The following is an 18,207-nucleotide window of genomic DNA, read 5'->3' as shown; positions in this document are numbered from 1 at the left end:
CATCAATGGTAATATCATATTAAAAATGAGGATATTAGGAAAGAACTTGACATTGTCAGCATCCAGGAATGCGTTAGCAGAGCTAATCTCAGGTGGTATGGTCACTTAAATAGAATGGTAGAGGAAAGATTAGCAAAACAAGTGTTCTCTGCCAGGTTGGCAGGAAAACGACCCAGAGGAAGACCAAGATATAGGTGGATTGATACGGTAGAAAGTGCCTTAGACGATATAAATATAAGATCTGATAATGTTGGAGTCTTGACAAGTAACAGACTGATTTGGAGGAAAATTGTAGATAGCAAGTTAGTAATGATATAATTTTTTCATGTAGTACTATCATATCCTGTACACCCCTTGAGGGGTACATGGCAGGAATTTGATGATGATGATGATGAACACCACAGTTAGACAAATGGGGATTGGGCTCATGTACTTTTTAGTGATAAGTCCAGGTTCAGTCTGCAACGAGATAACCAACGTATCTTGATATGGCGTGAAAGTGAAACAAGAAATAATCCACAAATTGTTCATGAAAGATTCCAACATCAAGGTGGGAGTTTGATGATATGGGCTGGAATAAGTATAGGTGGCCATACTGATCTCTATTTTATCAGAAACAGTTCCTTAACAGCCCAAAGGTATCACAATGAGAGTTTGGAACCTATAGTTCGTCCATATGCTGCTGCGATTGTGCAAGAATTCATTTTTATGGATGACAGTGCTCGTCCACACCGTGCAAATTTGGTACAAGAGTGGTTTGAGGAAGAAGGTATTGAACGAATGGACTGGCCTGCCTGTTCACCAGATTGTAATCCAATCGAACATGCCTGGGATGCTTTAGGTAGACATGTTTCTGCTCGACTTGTGCCATCATGATTTCTTCTAGAGCTCGAAATTGCTCTCACAGAAGAGTGGGGAAATATCCCACAAGAAGTGTTTGATCATCTTATCCAGTCCATGCAATCAAGATGTACCGCTATTTTGGCAGTTAATGGAGACCATACGCCCTATTAAAAAATTAACAAAAGCGTTTTTGACTATTCTTGTTGTTATTCTTGTTAAGTTTATTTCACACTAAAATGTATAATTTGTTAAATTTGTAATAAATATCAATTATTTAAACAATATCTCATCGATTATACCCTATCCATAAGTAAGAAATATTTATTCATGTATAAAGTACCCAATAGTTATAATTATTTACAGAAATTTATAATTATCCTACAGAAAGTAAAATAACCCTAATTATTTTGAGCAGTGTATGTATATATATATATATATATATATATAAATATATATATATATATACATATACAGGTAGTTTCTGCCTTTACAAATTAATTGGTTCCTGGCAACTGTTCATAAATTGGGAATTCATAAAGCGGGAGTTTATTTGCCTTAGAAATAATGCTATAACCGAGAGTTACGTTTGTAAGAAGGAATATATAAAATATAAAATGAATATTAAATGATAAGAAAAGATTTTACTGGCCAAAGATTTACATATTTAAAAAATAAAATGAGAAAAATTTTAAATTAAAAAAGATTCTTTAAAAAAAAATAGCTCATTTCTATATCACCAGGTGAATTGGCAGGCCTTGAGGTAGTAGGAGATACATTAGTTAGCTCGCTGCATCTTTTTTTTTTTTTTTTTAAAAAAAAGAAGGCCTCGAGTGTCATCCGCTTCGTTGACTTTCACTGCTTTTCATTTAAAATAGTTCGATAGCAAGTAGAAGTATTATTAATTTTATGGAGAAAGTTTACTAAATCGTTCAAAGTCTGAATCTTGTTATTCAAAGATTGCTTGAGCTTTTTTCGAGAAGTTTAAATACTTCTTTTATGCCTTGTAAAGTGAAAAACTGAGTTGGAGCTTCATGTTCATTATCTTCTTTGTTCTCATAGACAACCTTATACATTGGTTATGCATTACTAAATCACTTAAGGAATTGAACAACGTAGATATGAATATAAATTAAATTACACTTTAATAAATATTTCCGATATTTTGGGAATGTCACGTTACCATCTTCAAAAGGAACTTACAGAAAAAGGCACGTGCACGTAGGCACTACAACACGGTAACTGAGAATGAAGAGATAAAGCTATTGTTCTCCTAAAAGTCCTGATGGTGCCCTCTAGCAGGCTAAGTAGGTGTTCTTGGCCGTTGGGCTGAAGGTCTGCTAATGTAAGCCTTCCAAATTTGGGGCAGTCGCATACAACCAAATTTGTTGGGGTTTGGAGAGTTTCTTAGGGCTGAGGCTGATTCCATAAATAGTCTTTCAAATTTGTATTTGCTACGGTGTGTTACTGTAGCTTTCTTCCTCTGTATTCTGTGGCGTGTATCCAGAGCATGGTCTGCAAGACTAGAATGGCTGTACTTGTGAAAACGGATGTAGTCCTTGTTCAGAAATTCTGATATTCGCTGTCCTGCCTGTTTGGCCAAAGTAAGACAGTTTACAGCTGCAAGGGACTTGGTATACACCAGGTAGGTCTAGGGGAAGTGTTTGGTCTTTGGTGAAGCGGATAAGGAATGCCAATTTTCTGAATGGCCTGTAACAGGAGGTCAGGTCATGTTTTTTTAAGATTTTGGTAATTTTTTCCGAGGTGCCTCGGATGTAGGGAATGGTGATGGATTTAGAGTAATCCTTGTTGTGGAGGGGGGGGGGGGATTGTGGTTTGTAGGTTTTAATATTTTTTGGATTTTTTGGGGGGTAGCCTTTGGCTGAGAAAGTGTTGAGGATGTGATTTAGTTCAGTGTTTAGGGCCATGTCGTTATAACAGATTAGTTTAGCACTGTTGTATAGTGTTTTCACCACTCCATATTGTTGTGGTGGGGGGGGGGTGGATTGTTGGTGAATGTACCTGCCTGTATGGGTGGGTTTTCTATAAACTGAGAAAACCAAGGTTCCATCAGGCTGGCAGGTGACTAGTGTGTCTAGGAAAGGAAGGCCGAAGAAAGAAACGAAGACGATAAAATCTTCTTTGTCTTTATCGTCTTCGTTTCTTTCTTGTTCCTCTAAATTCAAGGTGATCATTGGGTGAGAGTTCATAGTGTGAGATTGAAGCATCTCATTAACATCACCTTCCTAAACTTCCATTTGCAACTGGTTAGCCATCACTTGTTTCAGAATTCACAATTTTTGTCGGGTCTTCAAAGCCTTCGAACTTATCACTAAACCGAGGACAAAGTTTATGTTATACTCCTTTCATAGCTTTTTGGAAACTTTATGCTAGGCACTCTGCATCTGGCATATAAAGCTTTAACAGTGCTACTCGTTATGGCTGGTAATAAAAATTTTTTTCTAACATAATTGCTTTTCTTTGTTTCTTTTGCTCATTTTCTGGTTTTGCACTGTTGCTTCTTTTTGACATTGTTGGAAAAGTGAAAGGGTTATAGTTAAAAAGAAAACAAAATAAAAAATCGGGTGTAATTGAAGAAAACTACGAATAACACACTTCCATCGTCAAAGCTCGTGAGTGACTGAGGCTCGTTCTAACTGATTATTATTATTACATACTGCGTAATTCCCCTTACATGCCCCTAATTGCCTTAGCCATGCACAATTTAAAATAAAAATTCCACTCAAAAAAAATTCGTAAACTGGGAATTCATAAAGCGAGAATTACCTATGTATGTGTGTATTTTTTTATTTTTTTTATTTTTTTTTTTTTTTCGGAATTCATTTTTACTCGGTTGGAATATTATTCAAAAAGCTTTAATTACTGTTACCGAGAGATAAAAAAGATAACAAGGTATATTTAAAAAGATACTACTAGTTAACAAGTTTCGTTGAATAGATCAACATCTTCAGATATCACAATCAAAGAAATATATAAAGAATTACAGAGACTTAAAATTGTAATAACAGAACAAGTACAAAAAGACAGTAGCGTGTTTGAAAACAAAATGCGAGCTTGAGTTCCAAACAAACATATACTACGCACTGTCGCGAGTGCACCAATACTGAACAGAGGCAACGTGTGCATCAGAGAGATTGAAACTTAGGCTGTTGTTGATATGAGAAGAATCTAGAGAAATTTCTCTAGATTCGACAATCTTTCTTTCAAGCTCATCATAGCACACATGGATGTTAGAAGTTTGAATCCAGTTCACAGTGTGTTGGCGTCCTTCGTCTGAGTTAACTGTAAAGAGAACGTGGCTAGAGAGAGCGCTGGCTCTAGTCCTGTTATAGGAGATAACTCTATGGTGTTCTTCCAAACGTAGAAGGATGGATTTAGCAGTCTGGCCATGGCTTTCCACAATCACATAAAATCTCTCTGACGCAGACGTTGCCTCTGTTCAGTATTGGCACACTCACGATAGCACGTAGTATACATTTGTTTGGAACTCACGCTCACATTTTGTTTTCAAACACGCTACTGTCTTTTTTGTACTTGTTCTGTTATTACAATTTTAAGTCTCTGTAATTCTTTATATATTTATTGTGATACCTGAAGATGTTGATCTATTCAACGAAACTTGTTACCTAGTAGTATCTTTTTAAATATACCATGTCATCTTTTTATCTCTCGGTAACAGTCATTAAAGCTTTTTGAATATATATATATATATATATATATATATTGACAGATAGTCACTTCAGTGTTTCAACCTTTATCATGGGCTCACTAAACATAAGATTTCACTGAAGATCAGAATATATCTAAGTGATTCATAAGGTTATATATGCCCCTTGAGACTGTACTTATGTCACAGTGGATACCTTTATTTATAGTCAGCAACTGCCGACCTCGTTGGCCAAGTGGTTAGTGTATCTGCTCTCCAACCAAAAGGCTGTGGGTTCGAATCCCGCCATGGGCATGGATGTTTGTGAGTGTCTGTGGAAGTGGTGGTGGTGGTGGTGGTGGACGGTAGATGGCATTGGTGTAGTTGGTGGATTGAGTGGTGGAGACAGAGACAGAGATGTAGAATAAGTGCCCCTCCCTCGATGAGTCTGTGGACTCCCTGGAGGTGTCAGGTATTAATAATAATTAATAAAATATGGATGAAAATAAGAATATAATATACAGCTATATATATATAGAGAGAGAGAGAGAGGGGGGCAGGTGCTAGGCTGGATGTCACCCACCTGCAAAGCTGAAATGAGCGCCTCCAAACAAATGGCAATTTATTTATTTATTTTTATTTTTGTCATAATCATGTGAAAAGAATTTACAAGAATTTTTTGTAAATTTAACTTTTTCTAACTCTAAATTTGCAGCAATTATATTGGGTTACCTAATTATTATTACTTAATTCATTTACAAAAATTTAAAGAAAGAATGAAACTTCATACTAGCACTTCGAAATGGCACCCACCTTGTAGTGGCACGCCCGTCTGCACTGCAGGCCTGCTTCTGCCGGCCCTGTGTATATATATATATTTTCACAACTTTTTGCTGTGGATTTACTTTTGGAGAAGCAAATTCATTATCCTTTGGTTATTCAAATTCTCAGTTTATTTTTAAATTAATTCTGCAAGCAAGTGGTTGTAAATCATAAATGCCACATGTGTAGGTAAGTGATCAAGGTGAAAGAAGAACCTGTACTTGTATCTTATATAGCTGGCATTTGTGTTCCTTAAGGGGAAAAAACAGTGTGAGCAAGCTACCTTAAAAAATAAATCAAATAAATAAATTTTGTTTAAAAAAGAGTAGAGTGAAATGAATGAGAAGTTGATTTGATAGGTTTGAATTCAGCTGGACAGTGAGTGGATGTTGATCACCAGCTGTTGGAGAAAAGTTGGGAGTGGCCAGTTTAATGGAAAGCAAAAACAGAATGTATTTGAGGGAGGGATAACCTATTAATTAGACTGTCCTCTTCTGGACAGTATCAAGTATCTTTAGGGAGACTGCTGATATACCACTCCACATATGAAAACACTATTCTAAGGTTGGATGAGTTTGGATTTATATAGTGTTAGTCATTGTATAGGTGAGTACTGGCTCGAATGGAAGAGGACATAAAATTTTTTGAAGGTTGAAAAAGCTATGATTGTGATTATATTTTTGTTGTAAGTCAACCCAAGAACACCTTTCTTTAGAGAAAAAAGACAAGACTATGTTTTGACTATGCTGATGTTAAAAATGTTGTCTTCAGCACACTGGAGGATGTTTTTAAAATATTAATTAATTAAAATGTTGAAACTTAGGATTTTTGAGCACTACAAGACTTATTAACTAAAGAAGAGGAATGGAGTGTACTATTATTCAAAAAATTATGGATAGGATTTTTGAAATCATTGAGAGAAGGTCATTTTTGTGTAGTTGATTAATTATTAATAATTGGCTTACCGGTGATGAAATTAATTGTTGATGTTGTTCTCTATCATTTTTGAAAGAATTTAGATGAGAACAGTAGGATGATAGTATGACAGCTGACTCTTATTTGCCTTTCTTCGAATGAGCTTGCTTCCACTGTAGGGTAGATGCCAGATGAATATATCCAAATTCTTGCATGTCTTGGTAGTCTGCTTCATTTCTCTGCAGATTTCCCTGCCAATGCAGGAGACCCTGTTTTTTTTGCTTGTCCTCTTCTATACATAAGTGACCTTTTTCCTCCTGATCTCAAATCTTATTGATATTTTTTCTTTGATAACAATAATACACTCCATTCCAAGATTCATGAGACATTCTGCAACTAATGTCTTACGTGCAAAAAACCAAAAAAGATCTATCACAACACCTCTTTCATACTCCGTCAGTTCCCTTCTAGCAGCCATTTCATCCGGACACATTTGCACTGACTTAAGAGCATCATATTCTGCCAATTTATACTGGCTACAAACACATGACTCATTACATAGCATGATGCACCTTTCCCTTGGGGTGTCTGTTGAATTCTTTCCGAACAATGTATACCAGTATTGAGTGTGGGATTGATTTAAAAAAAAAAAATTACAAGTGAGTTATCCATTCTCATGGAATCAGAAAGTTTTTTCTCTCTTGCATACTCAGCTTTTTTTCTTTCTCAAAATTGGTGTCAATCTGTTCCAGCTCATTACCTATCTTATATGTTTGTCAGGCAGAGTGCATACAATAATGAAAAAAGTTTCAGGAAGAAACCAAAGCAGTCTGAGTCATATTCAGTAGACTGAACTCAAAAATGAGCAGGAAATGGTCTTGAATAACTTGCATCAAAGTAGTAACCAAAATATTTTTTCTTTTTTATGGCTTGTAAGCTAAATATTAAATTATCATCTGTGTTATCATATTTTATCATTATTTTCATATCATATGGTATCATATGGTAATGTATCATATCATATCATATGGTATCATATCATATCAATGTATCATATCATATGGTATCATTATGGTATCATTATTTTGTACTTGGAAGAAAGTGTCGAGATGCTGGTCTTTGTAAGACTTCAAAATGATTTCATTCTTTAATCAAAAGTGAACATTTGAGTGCCACATTCTTAAAATATACATTGTGGAATGTAAAAACCTATATATCTAGCCTTCATAGAGGTGTGTGTGTGGGGGGGGGGGGATGATATAATTTCAGCCATGAATAGTTGGAAACCGATAACACATTATGTCATAATGTATCATAAATGAGCTAAGGGTTAAATCGGCAGACTCTGCTATAAAGAACAAGCATGATCTTTCTCAAGCCACTTAGGCCTCCAGCATAAAAAACAAACTAATAGAAGTGTATTAGTTTGTTTTATGTTAAAGATTCCAGTTTCTGTTGGGGGGTTGGGGGGGCATAACAGCACCTTATGAGTTAGCTCATTTATAACTTGTACTACACAACAGATACGAGTTATAAATTCAAAAAAAAAAAAAGGAATTCAAACCCATAGGGAAGCACTATAGTTAATTGAAGCAAATTATGAACACATGAAGAATTTATTTAAACATTATGAAATATACAAATTGCAGTTAATGTTGCTGATAAGCAAATGTTTTTGTAAAGTATGATCAGATTATTAGAAATATTTGAAAAATAAATATCAGAAATAATTCTTCATTCTGCAGGAATACTTATCCATGAAGATGGAACATCTGTACCAGTTGTGAGTACTGGAGGAGGTCAGTCATTGTACATGGCTGCTGATCCGACTCATTCTGAATATTTATGAAATAACAATATTGTAATATTGTAATGTGTTTTTCTGTTTACAGTTAAAGATGCTGGTAAAGCCTTTACATTACAGTACTAGAGAAACATGTAGAATGAGGATACAAATAAATGTAGATCATACTGAGAAAGTTTTATAAATATGAATTGCAGCCAGAGAAACTTGTTGGAAACTATACCTAATGAGAATTGACTTGTCTATTTCAAAATGTTTGCATAGAAATATATCCACAGCATGAAAACGAAGACCAGCTTTTTATGGTCTAACTGACCATGCATATTTCTTAATATTGCTAAAAATCAGGTGATTCACAGGATATTCTCTCTCTCTCTCTCTCTCTCTCTCTCTCTCTCTCTCTCTCTCATCCCCCCCCCCCAAGACATTATTTTTTATAACCTACCCTCAACTACTGAGAGTCTTCACATATTTCATTCTCAATATATTTCATTCCACAGTATATATAAAATGATTTAATATTTTGATTTCAACTCATATATCACAGCATTGAAAATAAAAACTTTCTGTTGCAGAAATACAACAGTGGAACAGTACTATTACTACAGTAATGATAGTGTTGCTGAAGGCTACTATTATTTAAACAACTTCAGTAATTTTGTTTCCAGTAGTGGTGGGTATAATATTTATATATAATAGAATAGAATAAATTTTAACTTTCTAGTGCTGTAGTCATAAAAATTTTTGATATAGAATTCTATGAGCATTCATGTATGAATAGTCCAAGTAATGCCCTGATTAAAATTGTTCTGCCTCTGTAATATATCTAATGTCTAATTGAAAATGTGAAGTCCAGAACTGAATTCTGGTTTATAGGAAAACTTTACTAGAAATACTGTATATGCCATCATTTATAGTGATGAGATGTGAAAAATATTATTTGGAAATTATAAAATTCTACCCACAAAAGGTTGGAAACCTATTGTACATTAGTACTATGGATGAGCTAAAGATTTTTTTCTGTTTTCATTAATTTTTTGTATTCATTTTTACTTGGTACAGAAACTCTGCTCTAGAGACCAAATGTGAAACTTTTTCAAGCCTCCAATAAGCAGAGCAGTGGCCTCCCACTGAATGATAAAATCCGTCTGTCACCTAAAGACAATTACATACATCTGTGCCCATGGCAAGATTCAAACCCACAGCCTTCTGGTTGGAGATTGGATATGCCAACCACTCAGCCAACTAGGCTGGTGAAAGAAACATATACTTAGAAGTGTATTTAGTAGCAATATACTTCTAAGCATACTGTGGATGTTGTTTTCCTCTAAGTTTTTATCTGATCCACACATGAAATGCCACAAGACCCATAGCACATTAGTGTCGTGTGTGGGCAAGGGAAAATAGAAGAGAGGAGGGGAGACTCTGTTCACATTTTACTTGAACAGCTGAGGATTGTAATCTTCAATGGAATGAAAGAGGAGGCAGTGAAGTTGGTTCGGTGAGTTTCAAGATGGACAGTAAAGGGTTAGCAGTAGCTCTTGTTTTAATGTGGAGGAGAGTGGAGGAATAGTAATGGCCAATTCAGCAGAGCTCTGTCCATGAAAGTATCTGTAGAAGAGGCACAAAGCAGAAACTAAATGTCTATGTGAGAGAGGGATCATTAATTAGCCAGATTGCCCTCTTCTGGATAGAATTAAGCAATCATAGAGAGGATTTTGGTGCACCACCCCAAATATGGGAGCAATATTCCATGGCTGGATGGATTTGGGCTTTGTATAGAGTTAGCAGCTGTGAGGGTGTGAAGTGGTGTCTTGTGCGAAAAAGTACCCCAAGCTTTTTGGCAGCTGCAGAAGCTATAGTTGAAATATGGTTGTGCCAGGAAAGGTCAGAGGTGCAGGTCAGTCCAATAAGAGACATCTGATCGTGTTTGGATAGCTCAGTATTACTGAAGGTAAGGGATGCGGAGCAATATTCCATGGCTGGATGGATTTGGGCTTTGTATAGAGTTAGCAGCTGCGAGGGTGTGAAGTGGTGTCTTGTGTGAAAAAGTACACCAAGCTTTTTGGCAGCTGCAGAAGCTATAGTTGAAATATGGTTGTGCCAAAAAAGGTCAGAGGTGCAAGTCAGTCCAAGAAGAGAAATCTGATCGTGTTTGGATATCTCAGTATTACTGAAGGTAAGCAGGGAGGGATGCGGGCTCTTTCTTGTGAGAGATCAGGCAGAACTGGGTTTTGATGGTATTGAAGTTTACAAGGTTGACCTTGTCCCACTGGGATATATCTAGGAGATCTGAGTGCAGGTCTTGGACATGGTAGAACCTGAGGATTCTAATACTTGAGCACTACAAAGTCGAATGTAAAAGAGGAATGGAGTGTACTATCATAAGCAAAGTTATGGATAGGATTGGAAATCTATGACAGCAGGTCATTTATATACAAGAGGAAGAGAGTGGGTGAAAGAACAGAACCCTGGGCTACTCCTACATTGGTGGGGAAATCTGAGGAGAGTAAACCATCCACCATGACACAAAGTGAGCAACCAGTGAAAACGTTGTCGATCCAGTAACAGAGTGAGAAAGGCAAACCATAGGATGGTTTATTAAGTAGGGGCCCCTGTGTCAAACCCAATCAAATGCTTGTGAATGCAAGAGACTAGAAAAAATCTTGTCCAAACTGGAGACCAAAAAAAAAAGTCTCCTGTTAACTCCTCTTTTGTATTGCCTTTATTTTCTCCCATTTTGCTGTATCTATCACAGCCTACAAATTAGCTCATATTCAACCTATTCTTAAGAAGGGCAACAAATCTTTGCTGTCTAGTTACTATCCAGTTTCTCTCACTTCAGTTCTTTCTAAAAGAGAAACCATTCTCTCAGCTCATAAATAATGAAGTTTACTTTTGTCAGTCAATGAAGAATCTTCTTACTTATGTTACTTAACTTGACAAATGTTATGGAATAGATTGGGGAATCTCATGTAGTTGCTCTTATATCTTGAAGGCAAATGCCATTTGATTAAGTTTGGCACAAAGGCCCTATTAAGTAAGCTCCCATCATATGGTCTGACTTCTGCAACTGAGTTAACATCTTTCTATTCTGGACACACACGTGCATTACATGATGAAGATGGATGGATCTTTATCCTGAAACTTGAAATAAATGTGAGAATTCTACAAGGCTCTGTTCCTTCACCTACTTCTTTCCATCAGTATATCAGTAATCTTCTGCATTTAACTGCAAATCCAATTCACAGTTTTACTGTGCAAATTCTTCTCTCATTTGACGAACCTTATACTATGCAAATCATGAAAACTTCTAGAATATCTGTTTCTACTGTTCTAAATTTGGATCTCCGTACCATTCTTCAATAGAGTTCTAATAACCTTGTGAATTCAGTACTAGTAAAACTTAGTCCTATTTCTTGCAAAAAAAAATAAAATCTTTTTTCTTGTCTTACTTTTGTTAACACCCAGATCTCTAGACAAGATGAGATTTCTCTTAAAATTACTGTAATTTCCATTCTTTCTTTCTTTCTTGCTCTCTCTCAACACAAACATGTTACAAATATTGCTTCCTCAGCATTAAAAAAAAGTTAATTTTTCTCTTTCACTCAATGCATTACTTTATATCCAAATATCTGTTAACTTATCCAAACTTTTCCAGATATGTTCTCATATCTGGAAATAGTACCCCTGAGAGCTCCCTAAAAATACTTGACTTAGTACAGAAGAATACATATGAATTGATTAATCACCTATTGCTCATTCTCACCAATTCACCCAGTTCAGTTTCTGCTGGTTGCATTATATTTTCATGGTCATGCATCAGAGCTGGCATTTATAATTTTCCCTCCTACATTCTCCTCATAATATGTTAAAGCATGTTCACCAGCTGTTCATGCTCCTTCATAGTTCATCTGCAAATGCATCATACAAATGTTTCTTCTTCTTCATTCATTATAAAGAATGAGGTATTAATCACCCTATTCTCTTTTCTTTATTTAGGGGCACCACCCCAAATGTGAAAATAGTATTAAACAAATGGATTAGTGATTTGTCTTGATTTAATGGTTGCTTAGAGGTAAAGTAATGCCTGGAGTGAAAGAGAAAACGCAGTTTCATGGATGCTGGGAAGACTACTTGTAGTATGTTTATGAAAAGAAAGATTGGAGATCAGCATTATTTCAAGGAAAAAAATTCAAGGAAAATAGTATTAAACAAATGGATTAGTGATTTGTCTTGATTTAATGGTTGCTTAGAGGTAAAGTAATGCCTGGAGTGAAAGAGAAAACACAGTTTCATGGATGCTGAGAAGACTACTTGTAATATGTTTATGAAAAGAAAGATTGGAGATCAGCATTATTTCAAGGAAAAAAATCTCATCAATTTAAGCATTTAAGCAAATCACGTCAGATTTAAGTATTGTCAGAAATAAAAATGGCTGTTTCATGTAAGGAATGAGTCTGCATTAAGGTTAATAAGGTTGTCAAATCCCTCACTGAAGAATAGTTTGCAGGTCAGAATTTAGGGTCATAGAAGTAGATATTCCAGAACTTTTGTTGAATTTTGTAGTGCAAAATTTATCAAATGACAAAGAAGTATGTATAGTTTACTGGCATTGTCAAAACCATAGAAAGTCATAAGATCATCTGTTCTTTCAGAAAGTGAAAGAATAAAGCCCTGTGGACTCCAGCATGATTTGCAAAATTTGAGGATAAAGATCTATCTACCATGACATGTTGTTCATGATCAAAGAAAAGCTGACACTGCAGTTGCAGAAGAGAATATGCTTAATAGGCCTTCCTGATCAATATTTTAATGAATATCAAGTGCAACCACTCGAGTTTCTTCAAAGGTTTCCATAATATTTATACAAGTAGCATAAGCAAAGAGATTCCCTGTTGATTGATATTAGAAGAAAAAGATTAGAAAGAGTGAACTTGGAAACACAAATCTTCAAAACATTTGAAGAAATCATTAGGTTCAGGAGCCTTTTGTATCTAAGTTTTCTGATTTTTTTCTGACAAAAAAATTAAAGAATATATTAGATTGTGAGTTTGTAATGATAGGAGGGTGTTTACTGATATCATCAATGCAAAAATTGGGAAACTAGTTGACTCGCTTTTTTGTTGAGCAATGGTACAAAAAGCCATCCAGTGGAATAAGGGTTGGGCAAGAGATTATAAAGTATGAGAGTCTACTGATCATTTTTGTGAATGGAAGGAAATATCAACAGGAAATGTGTTACTTATTCCTGAAATGGAACCCACAAGGGAAAAGTGAGAGATCCTCTGGTCACTGTAAAAATATATGAAGGAGATGGTCTTTAATAGAATATGAGAAGAAACGTTTTGCTGAATTAACACAAATAACAAGAATAAGCATTTACAAACTTCTGACGGAATTTGGGAAAGAAGAAGAATATGCTTGATTGTTGTTGGAGAACCAAATCTATATATGATATTGAGAGATTAAAGTAGAATGGGAAAATGAATACTTGCATGCCTATAAGAATTGATTTGTTTTGAGATCAGAAGACTGAAAACAGTTTAATAATCCTTCTTGGCATGTTTATAATTCCAGAAAAAGCATGGACAAGAGTAGTGATTAAAGTTTTGAGGATCTTCATATTAGGAAAGCTGAACTGAAGAAAATCAATATTTAAAGAAAGAAAATCCAGAAATTCAGAATGGATAGCAGTAGAGACAATAAATGGATTGGAAAGTTTTATAGTAAGTCTGCATATGAAAGACTTACACTTATAGCCCATTAGAGTAGCCATTCACTGTAACAAACTACAGGAAAGCCCTGGCCTAAATCCCATTGAGCCAGTGCTGTTTTAAGCTTTGATTGTAATCATGTAAATGGAGTGAGGATGAATATTTTATCCCAAAATTCACTGTGTAGTGAACCTTACACTATAACAAACTATTTCTATGGTAAGCACATACTATATTGTCATAGATGAATTAAAAGAAACCTGTTAACTCACAGATTTAGAACAGGCCACTTTTCATGCAGAATCTCTAGAAGATTTATGATTTGCTATATAACTGACTTCATCCAAAATTTTTGGATGAAGATCAGTTAGAATGGCTAATTTTAGAAACAACTGATCCATCCTCTACAAATTGTTTCCTTTATTGATTTTTAATCTACTTTTTATTAGAGTTAAATAACATTTTTATTTTATTCCTATTTACTTTTATGCTGTTATTTTCGGTTATTTATTTTATTTTTGCCAGTGTGGATGAGTTATTTTGAATACTTTATGCTTGCTAGATAATTATGCCCATTTAAAGTAATGTAAATTGATCATAGCCTCATTAGCATGGCTTGCCATTCTTATGTGAAAAGCTTATAACATTATAACAGCAATCTCTTTTAAAATGCATGTTCATTTCTTCAGAAATTTCTTCATTTGCTTTTGCAATATACATAATAAGGATCCAGTAGGTGATTCTTTTGTTTGAAATACTTCTCTTATAGATATTGTAATCAAGTAACTAAACTAGCCATAACTATTGTCTTGCTCAGGTGGTTTCAGTGCAAAAGAGATGGAGTGAAATTCTGTTGCCTTAATGATTTTAGTAAATATTTTCCTAACATTCCATGGCATTTGATTTTTAACAGAAAGAGAACAGAATAATCACGTCCAAATTCAATATCAAAAATTCTCCTAGTTCTAATGACATTTTTCTGAAGGTTTATGTCCCTTTCATACTCTTCTATTCCACTGTTATTTATCCTGTGGCTTGGAAATTAGTCCTTTTCACCCTATTTAGGAATGCCAACAAATATGTATACCATAAATTATTGTCCAATTGCTCTCACTTCATTGCTTAACACGTTTGCTGCCAACTACAAGTATACTCTTAGTTCGTATATGAGCTTCACAACTACGAATATACTCATATGTTGATTTACCGACCTCCCATGCCAAACAAGGGTCCAAATTAATTACCTTAATTTGGACTCTTGGATTCTGAATAAAGCAGAGAGCATGTGGGGGCTTGGTAGAAGGGAAATAATTTCAACTAAAATATAGTATATTATATATGTGCCTCAGAAGCCAACTACGATATATTCATACGTCGATTACCAACTTCCTATGCCAAGCGCGAGTTAATCCGTAGTATAACACGTAATTTGTAAATCAATTTAAAACTAATAAAATCAATAAAAATAAAAACCAATCAATAAAATAAAAAAACAATTTATTCAAATTAAGAATGGTACATTTTAAAACAATTTTCCACGCACAATGGTGGTTTTTCCTGCCAAACAGGACAATAATAACGTGTTTCACGTCGGCATTTGTTTTGTGTACACACACACACGGCATGGCTTTGTCAGGTGATTCTTTTTTTCTGTCATCATCATCATCATCATCATCAAATTCCTGCCATGTACCCTCAAGGGGTGTACAGGATATGATAGTACTACATGAAAAAAATTACATCATTATTAATTTCCTATCTACAATTTTCCTCCAAATCAGTCTGTTACTTGTCAAGACTCCAACATTATCAGATCTTATATTTCTATCGTCTAAGGCACTTTGTACCGTATCAATCCACCTATATCTTGGTCTTCCTCTCGGTCGTTTTCCTGCCAACCTGGCAGAGAACACTTGTTTTGCTAATCTTTCCTCGCCCATTCTGTTTAAGTGACCATACCACCTGAGATTAGCTCTGCTAACGCATTCCTGGATGCTGACAATGTCAAGTTCTTTCCTAATATCCTCGTTTTTAATATGATACTGCCATTGATGCCATCTGTTCACGCCTATAATCTTTCTCAGGACTCTCATATCTGCAGTCTCTAGTCTTTGGTCAAGTGTTTTACTTCTGACCCAGCTCTCAGATCCATAAGTTAAAACTGGTTTGAACACTGTCTTGTATACAGCTAATTTAGTGTTGCGACTAATTTCTCTCTTATTCCATATGAATTTATTCAGTTGACTTCCCACCATACCAGCTTTGCTGATTCTGTTGTCTATTTCTATATTTAATTTACCATCTTCAGTAAAAATCGTGCCTAAATAGCTGAAATGTTTTACTTGTTCCACAGGTTCTCCATTCACAACACAGTTGACATTTTCAATGATTCTGCCTATTTTCATTGTCTTTGTCTTTTTATTGCTGACCTTCATACCATATCTATTACAACAGTTATTCAATTTAGTCAGAGAATCTTGCAGACTTGTAGCGGATTTATTTAGAAGTATAACATCATCCGCATAAAGCAAAGAGCTGACATTAACATCTCCAATTTTGATATCATGTTTAATACCACTTTCCTTCATAATGTGATCCATATAGATAATGAATAACAGAGGGGATAATGTACATCCTTGTCTCACACCAGGTTTAACATTAAACCATCTTCCTGTACTTCCTTCAATTCGAACTGCTGACTTACAACTCAAATAAAGACTAAGTATTGCTTGATATAATGCCCCATTGACACCATATAACTGCAGCATATTGAATAGCTTCTCTCTTGGCACCTTGTCATATGCCTTTTCCAGATCGACAAAACTTAAATACAGATCTTTGTTATATTCCCATGCTTTCTCGACTATTTGTCGTAAAGTGAAGATTTGATCCTGACAGCCTCTATTTGGCCTGAATCCAGCTTGTTCTTCACCAAGCTTTTCTTCCACAATTCTTCTCAACCGTTTCTCAAGTATACTTGCATAGATCTTGCCAGGAACACTAAGTAGGGAAATACCTCTGTAATTCTCACATGCAGTTTTATTTCCCTTTTTATATATGGGTACTATGAGAGCTCTACTCCAATCATCGGGAATTCGTCCCTCTGTCCAGGCTTTCTGAACTATGCAGTGCAGCCACTGTAAGACTCTTATACCACCATACTTCAGCATTTCTGGTCGAATATCATCTACTCCTGCTGCCTTTCCACATTTCAAGCCTTTGATGGCTTTTTCTACTTCAAGTATGGATATGTATTCCTGACTGCATGCCTGGTCAGTGTTTTTTACCACTGTGCTGTTATCACTGCTTGTTTCATTTAGCAGTTTTTCAAAGTAATTACTCCATACTTCAAGGATATCTTTTTCTCCCGTTTTCATGTCACCTTTATCATCTCTAATTCCTTTTATAGCACTCTTTCCTCAATTCTTAAGCTTCTTCAACAACCTCCAGAATATTTTGCCACCTTCTTGATATTTATTTTCTATATTCTTGCCAAAGTCCTCCCATGACTTTTGTTTAGCTAGTTTTACACAGTGTTTAGCATTCTTGCATTTGTCTCTATATTCTCTAAGAGCACAAGCTGACTTATTTGACAGGAACTTTTGGTATGCTTTCTTCTTTTCCTTCACTGCCTCTTTAACCTCCTGTGTCCACCAAGGAGTTCTGATTTTTTTATCCTTACAAACAATCTCACCACATGCCTCTCTGGCAGAATCAATCAATGTTTTCTTCAGAGTTTGCCACTGAATCTCCAAGGTTTGATTCCTGTTCTCAAACTCTTTCATTTTTCCTTCAATAATCTTTGTGAATTTTAGTCTAGAGCTCACATCTGAGAGCTGCTCAACTTTTATTCGCTTTAAAACTTTCTTACATGTTATTCTTTTCAATATGAAATTCAATTTTATCCTGCTCAAGACTAAATAGTGATCACTTCCAATTTCAAATCCTCTGTACACTCTGGTGTCCTGCACCAGGGAGAAAACATCACTATCAACAATAACATAGTCAATGAGACTTTTCTTATTCCTTGCCTCTTCTCTCCATGTGAATTTGTGCACATTTTTATGTTGGAACATGGTGTTAGTAATAACCAGTCCATGTCCTGAGCAGAAATCCAACAGATATTTGCCATTATTATTGGCTTTGCTATTTTCTCCAAATTTTCCCAAAATATTTTTGTATGTCTCACAATCATTTCCTACTCTGCTATTTAGATCCCCAACAAGGACCAACTTTTCATTTTTCATTGTGTCAGTTGCTTTTTCTAACGCATCAAAAAATTCCTCCACTTCTACCTTAGTAGAACCTTCTGTGGGACCATAGGCACAAATAAGTCTCATTGTCCAGTTCCCCATTCTCATATTTGCCCACATTACTCTACTTGAGACTGACTGCCATTCAAGAAGATTAGCCTCGTATTTTGTGTTGAATACTATGGCTAC

The 18,207-nt window shown here is 35.3% G+C and overlaps 1 protein-coding gene across 1 annotated transcript in view; it reads left to right on the top strand.

Moving 5' to 3' along the window:
- Positions 1-18,207, top strand: part of LOC150095666 (two pore channel protein 1-like) — a 355,100-nt gene that overhangs the window by 282,952 nt on the left and 53,941 nt on the right. The window contains exon 20 of the mRNA XM_090409936.1: positions 8,624-8,721. Within this exon, the coding sequence (XP_090266062.1) occupies positions 8,624-8,721 (98 nt within the window). The remainder of the gene's footprint in view (positions 1-8,623; positions 8,722-18,207) is intronic.

This window comes from Typopeltis vanoorti, chromosome 20 (genome assembly GCF_054136105.1).
Source record: "Typopeltis vanoorti isolate ZY-2024b chromosome 20, IOZ_Tvanoo_1.0, whole genome shotgun sequence".
In the NCBI taxonomy this organism is placed as follows: Eukaryota; Metazoa; Arthropoda; class Arachnida; order Uropygi; family Thelyphonidae; genus Typopeltis; species Typopeltis vanoorti.
Note: the sequence above shows the minus strand (reverse complement) of the source record. Positions and strands in the feature narration are given on the sequence as shown.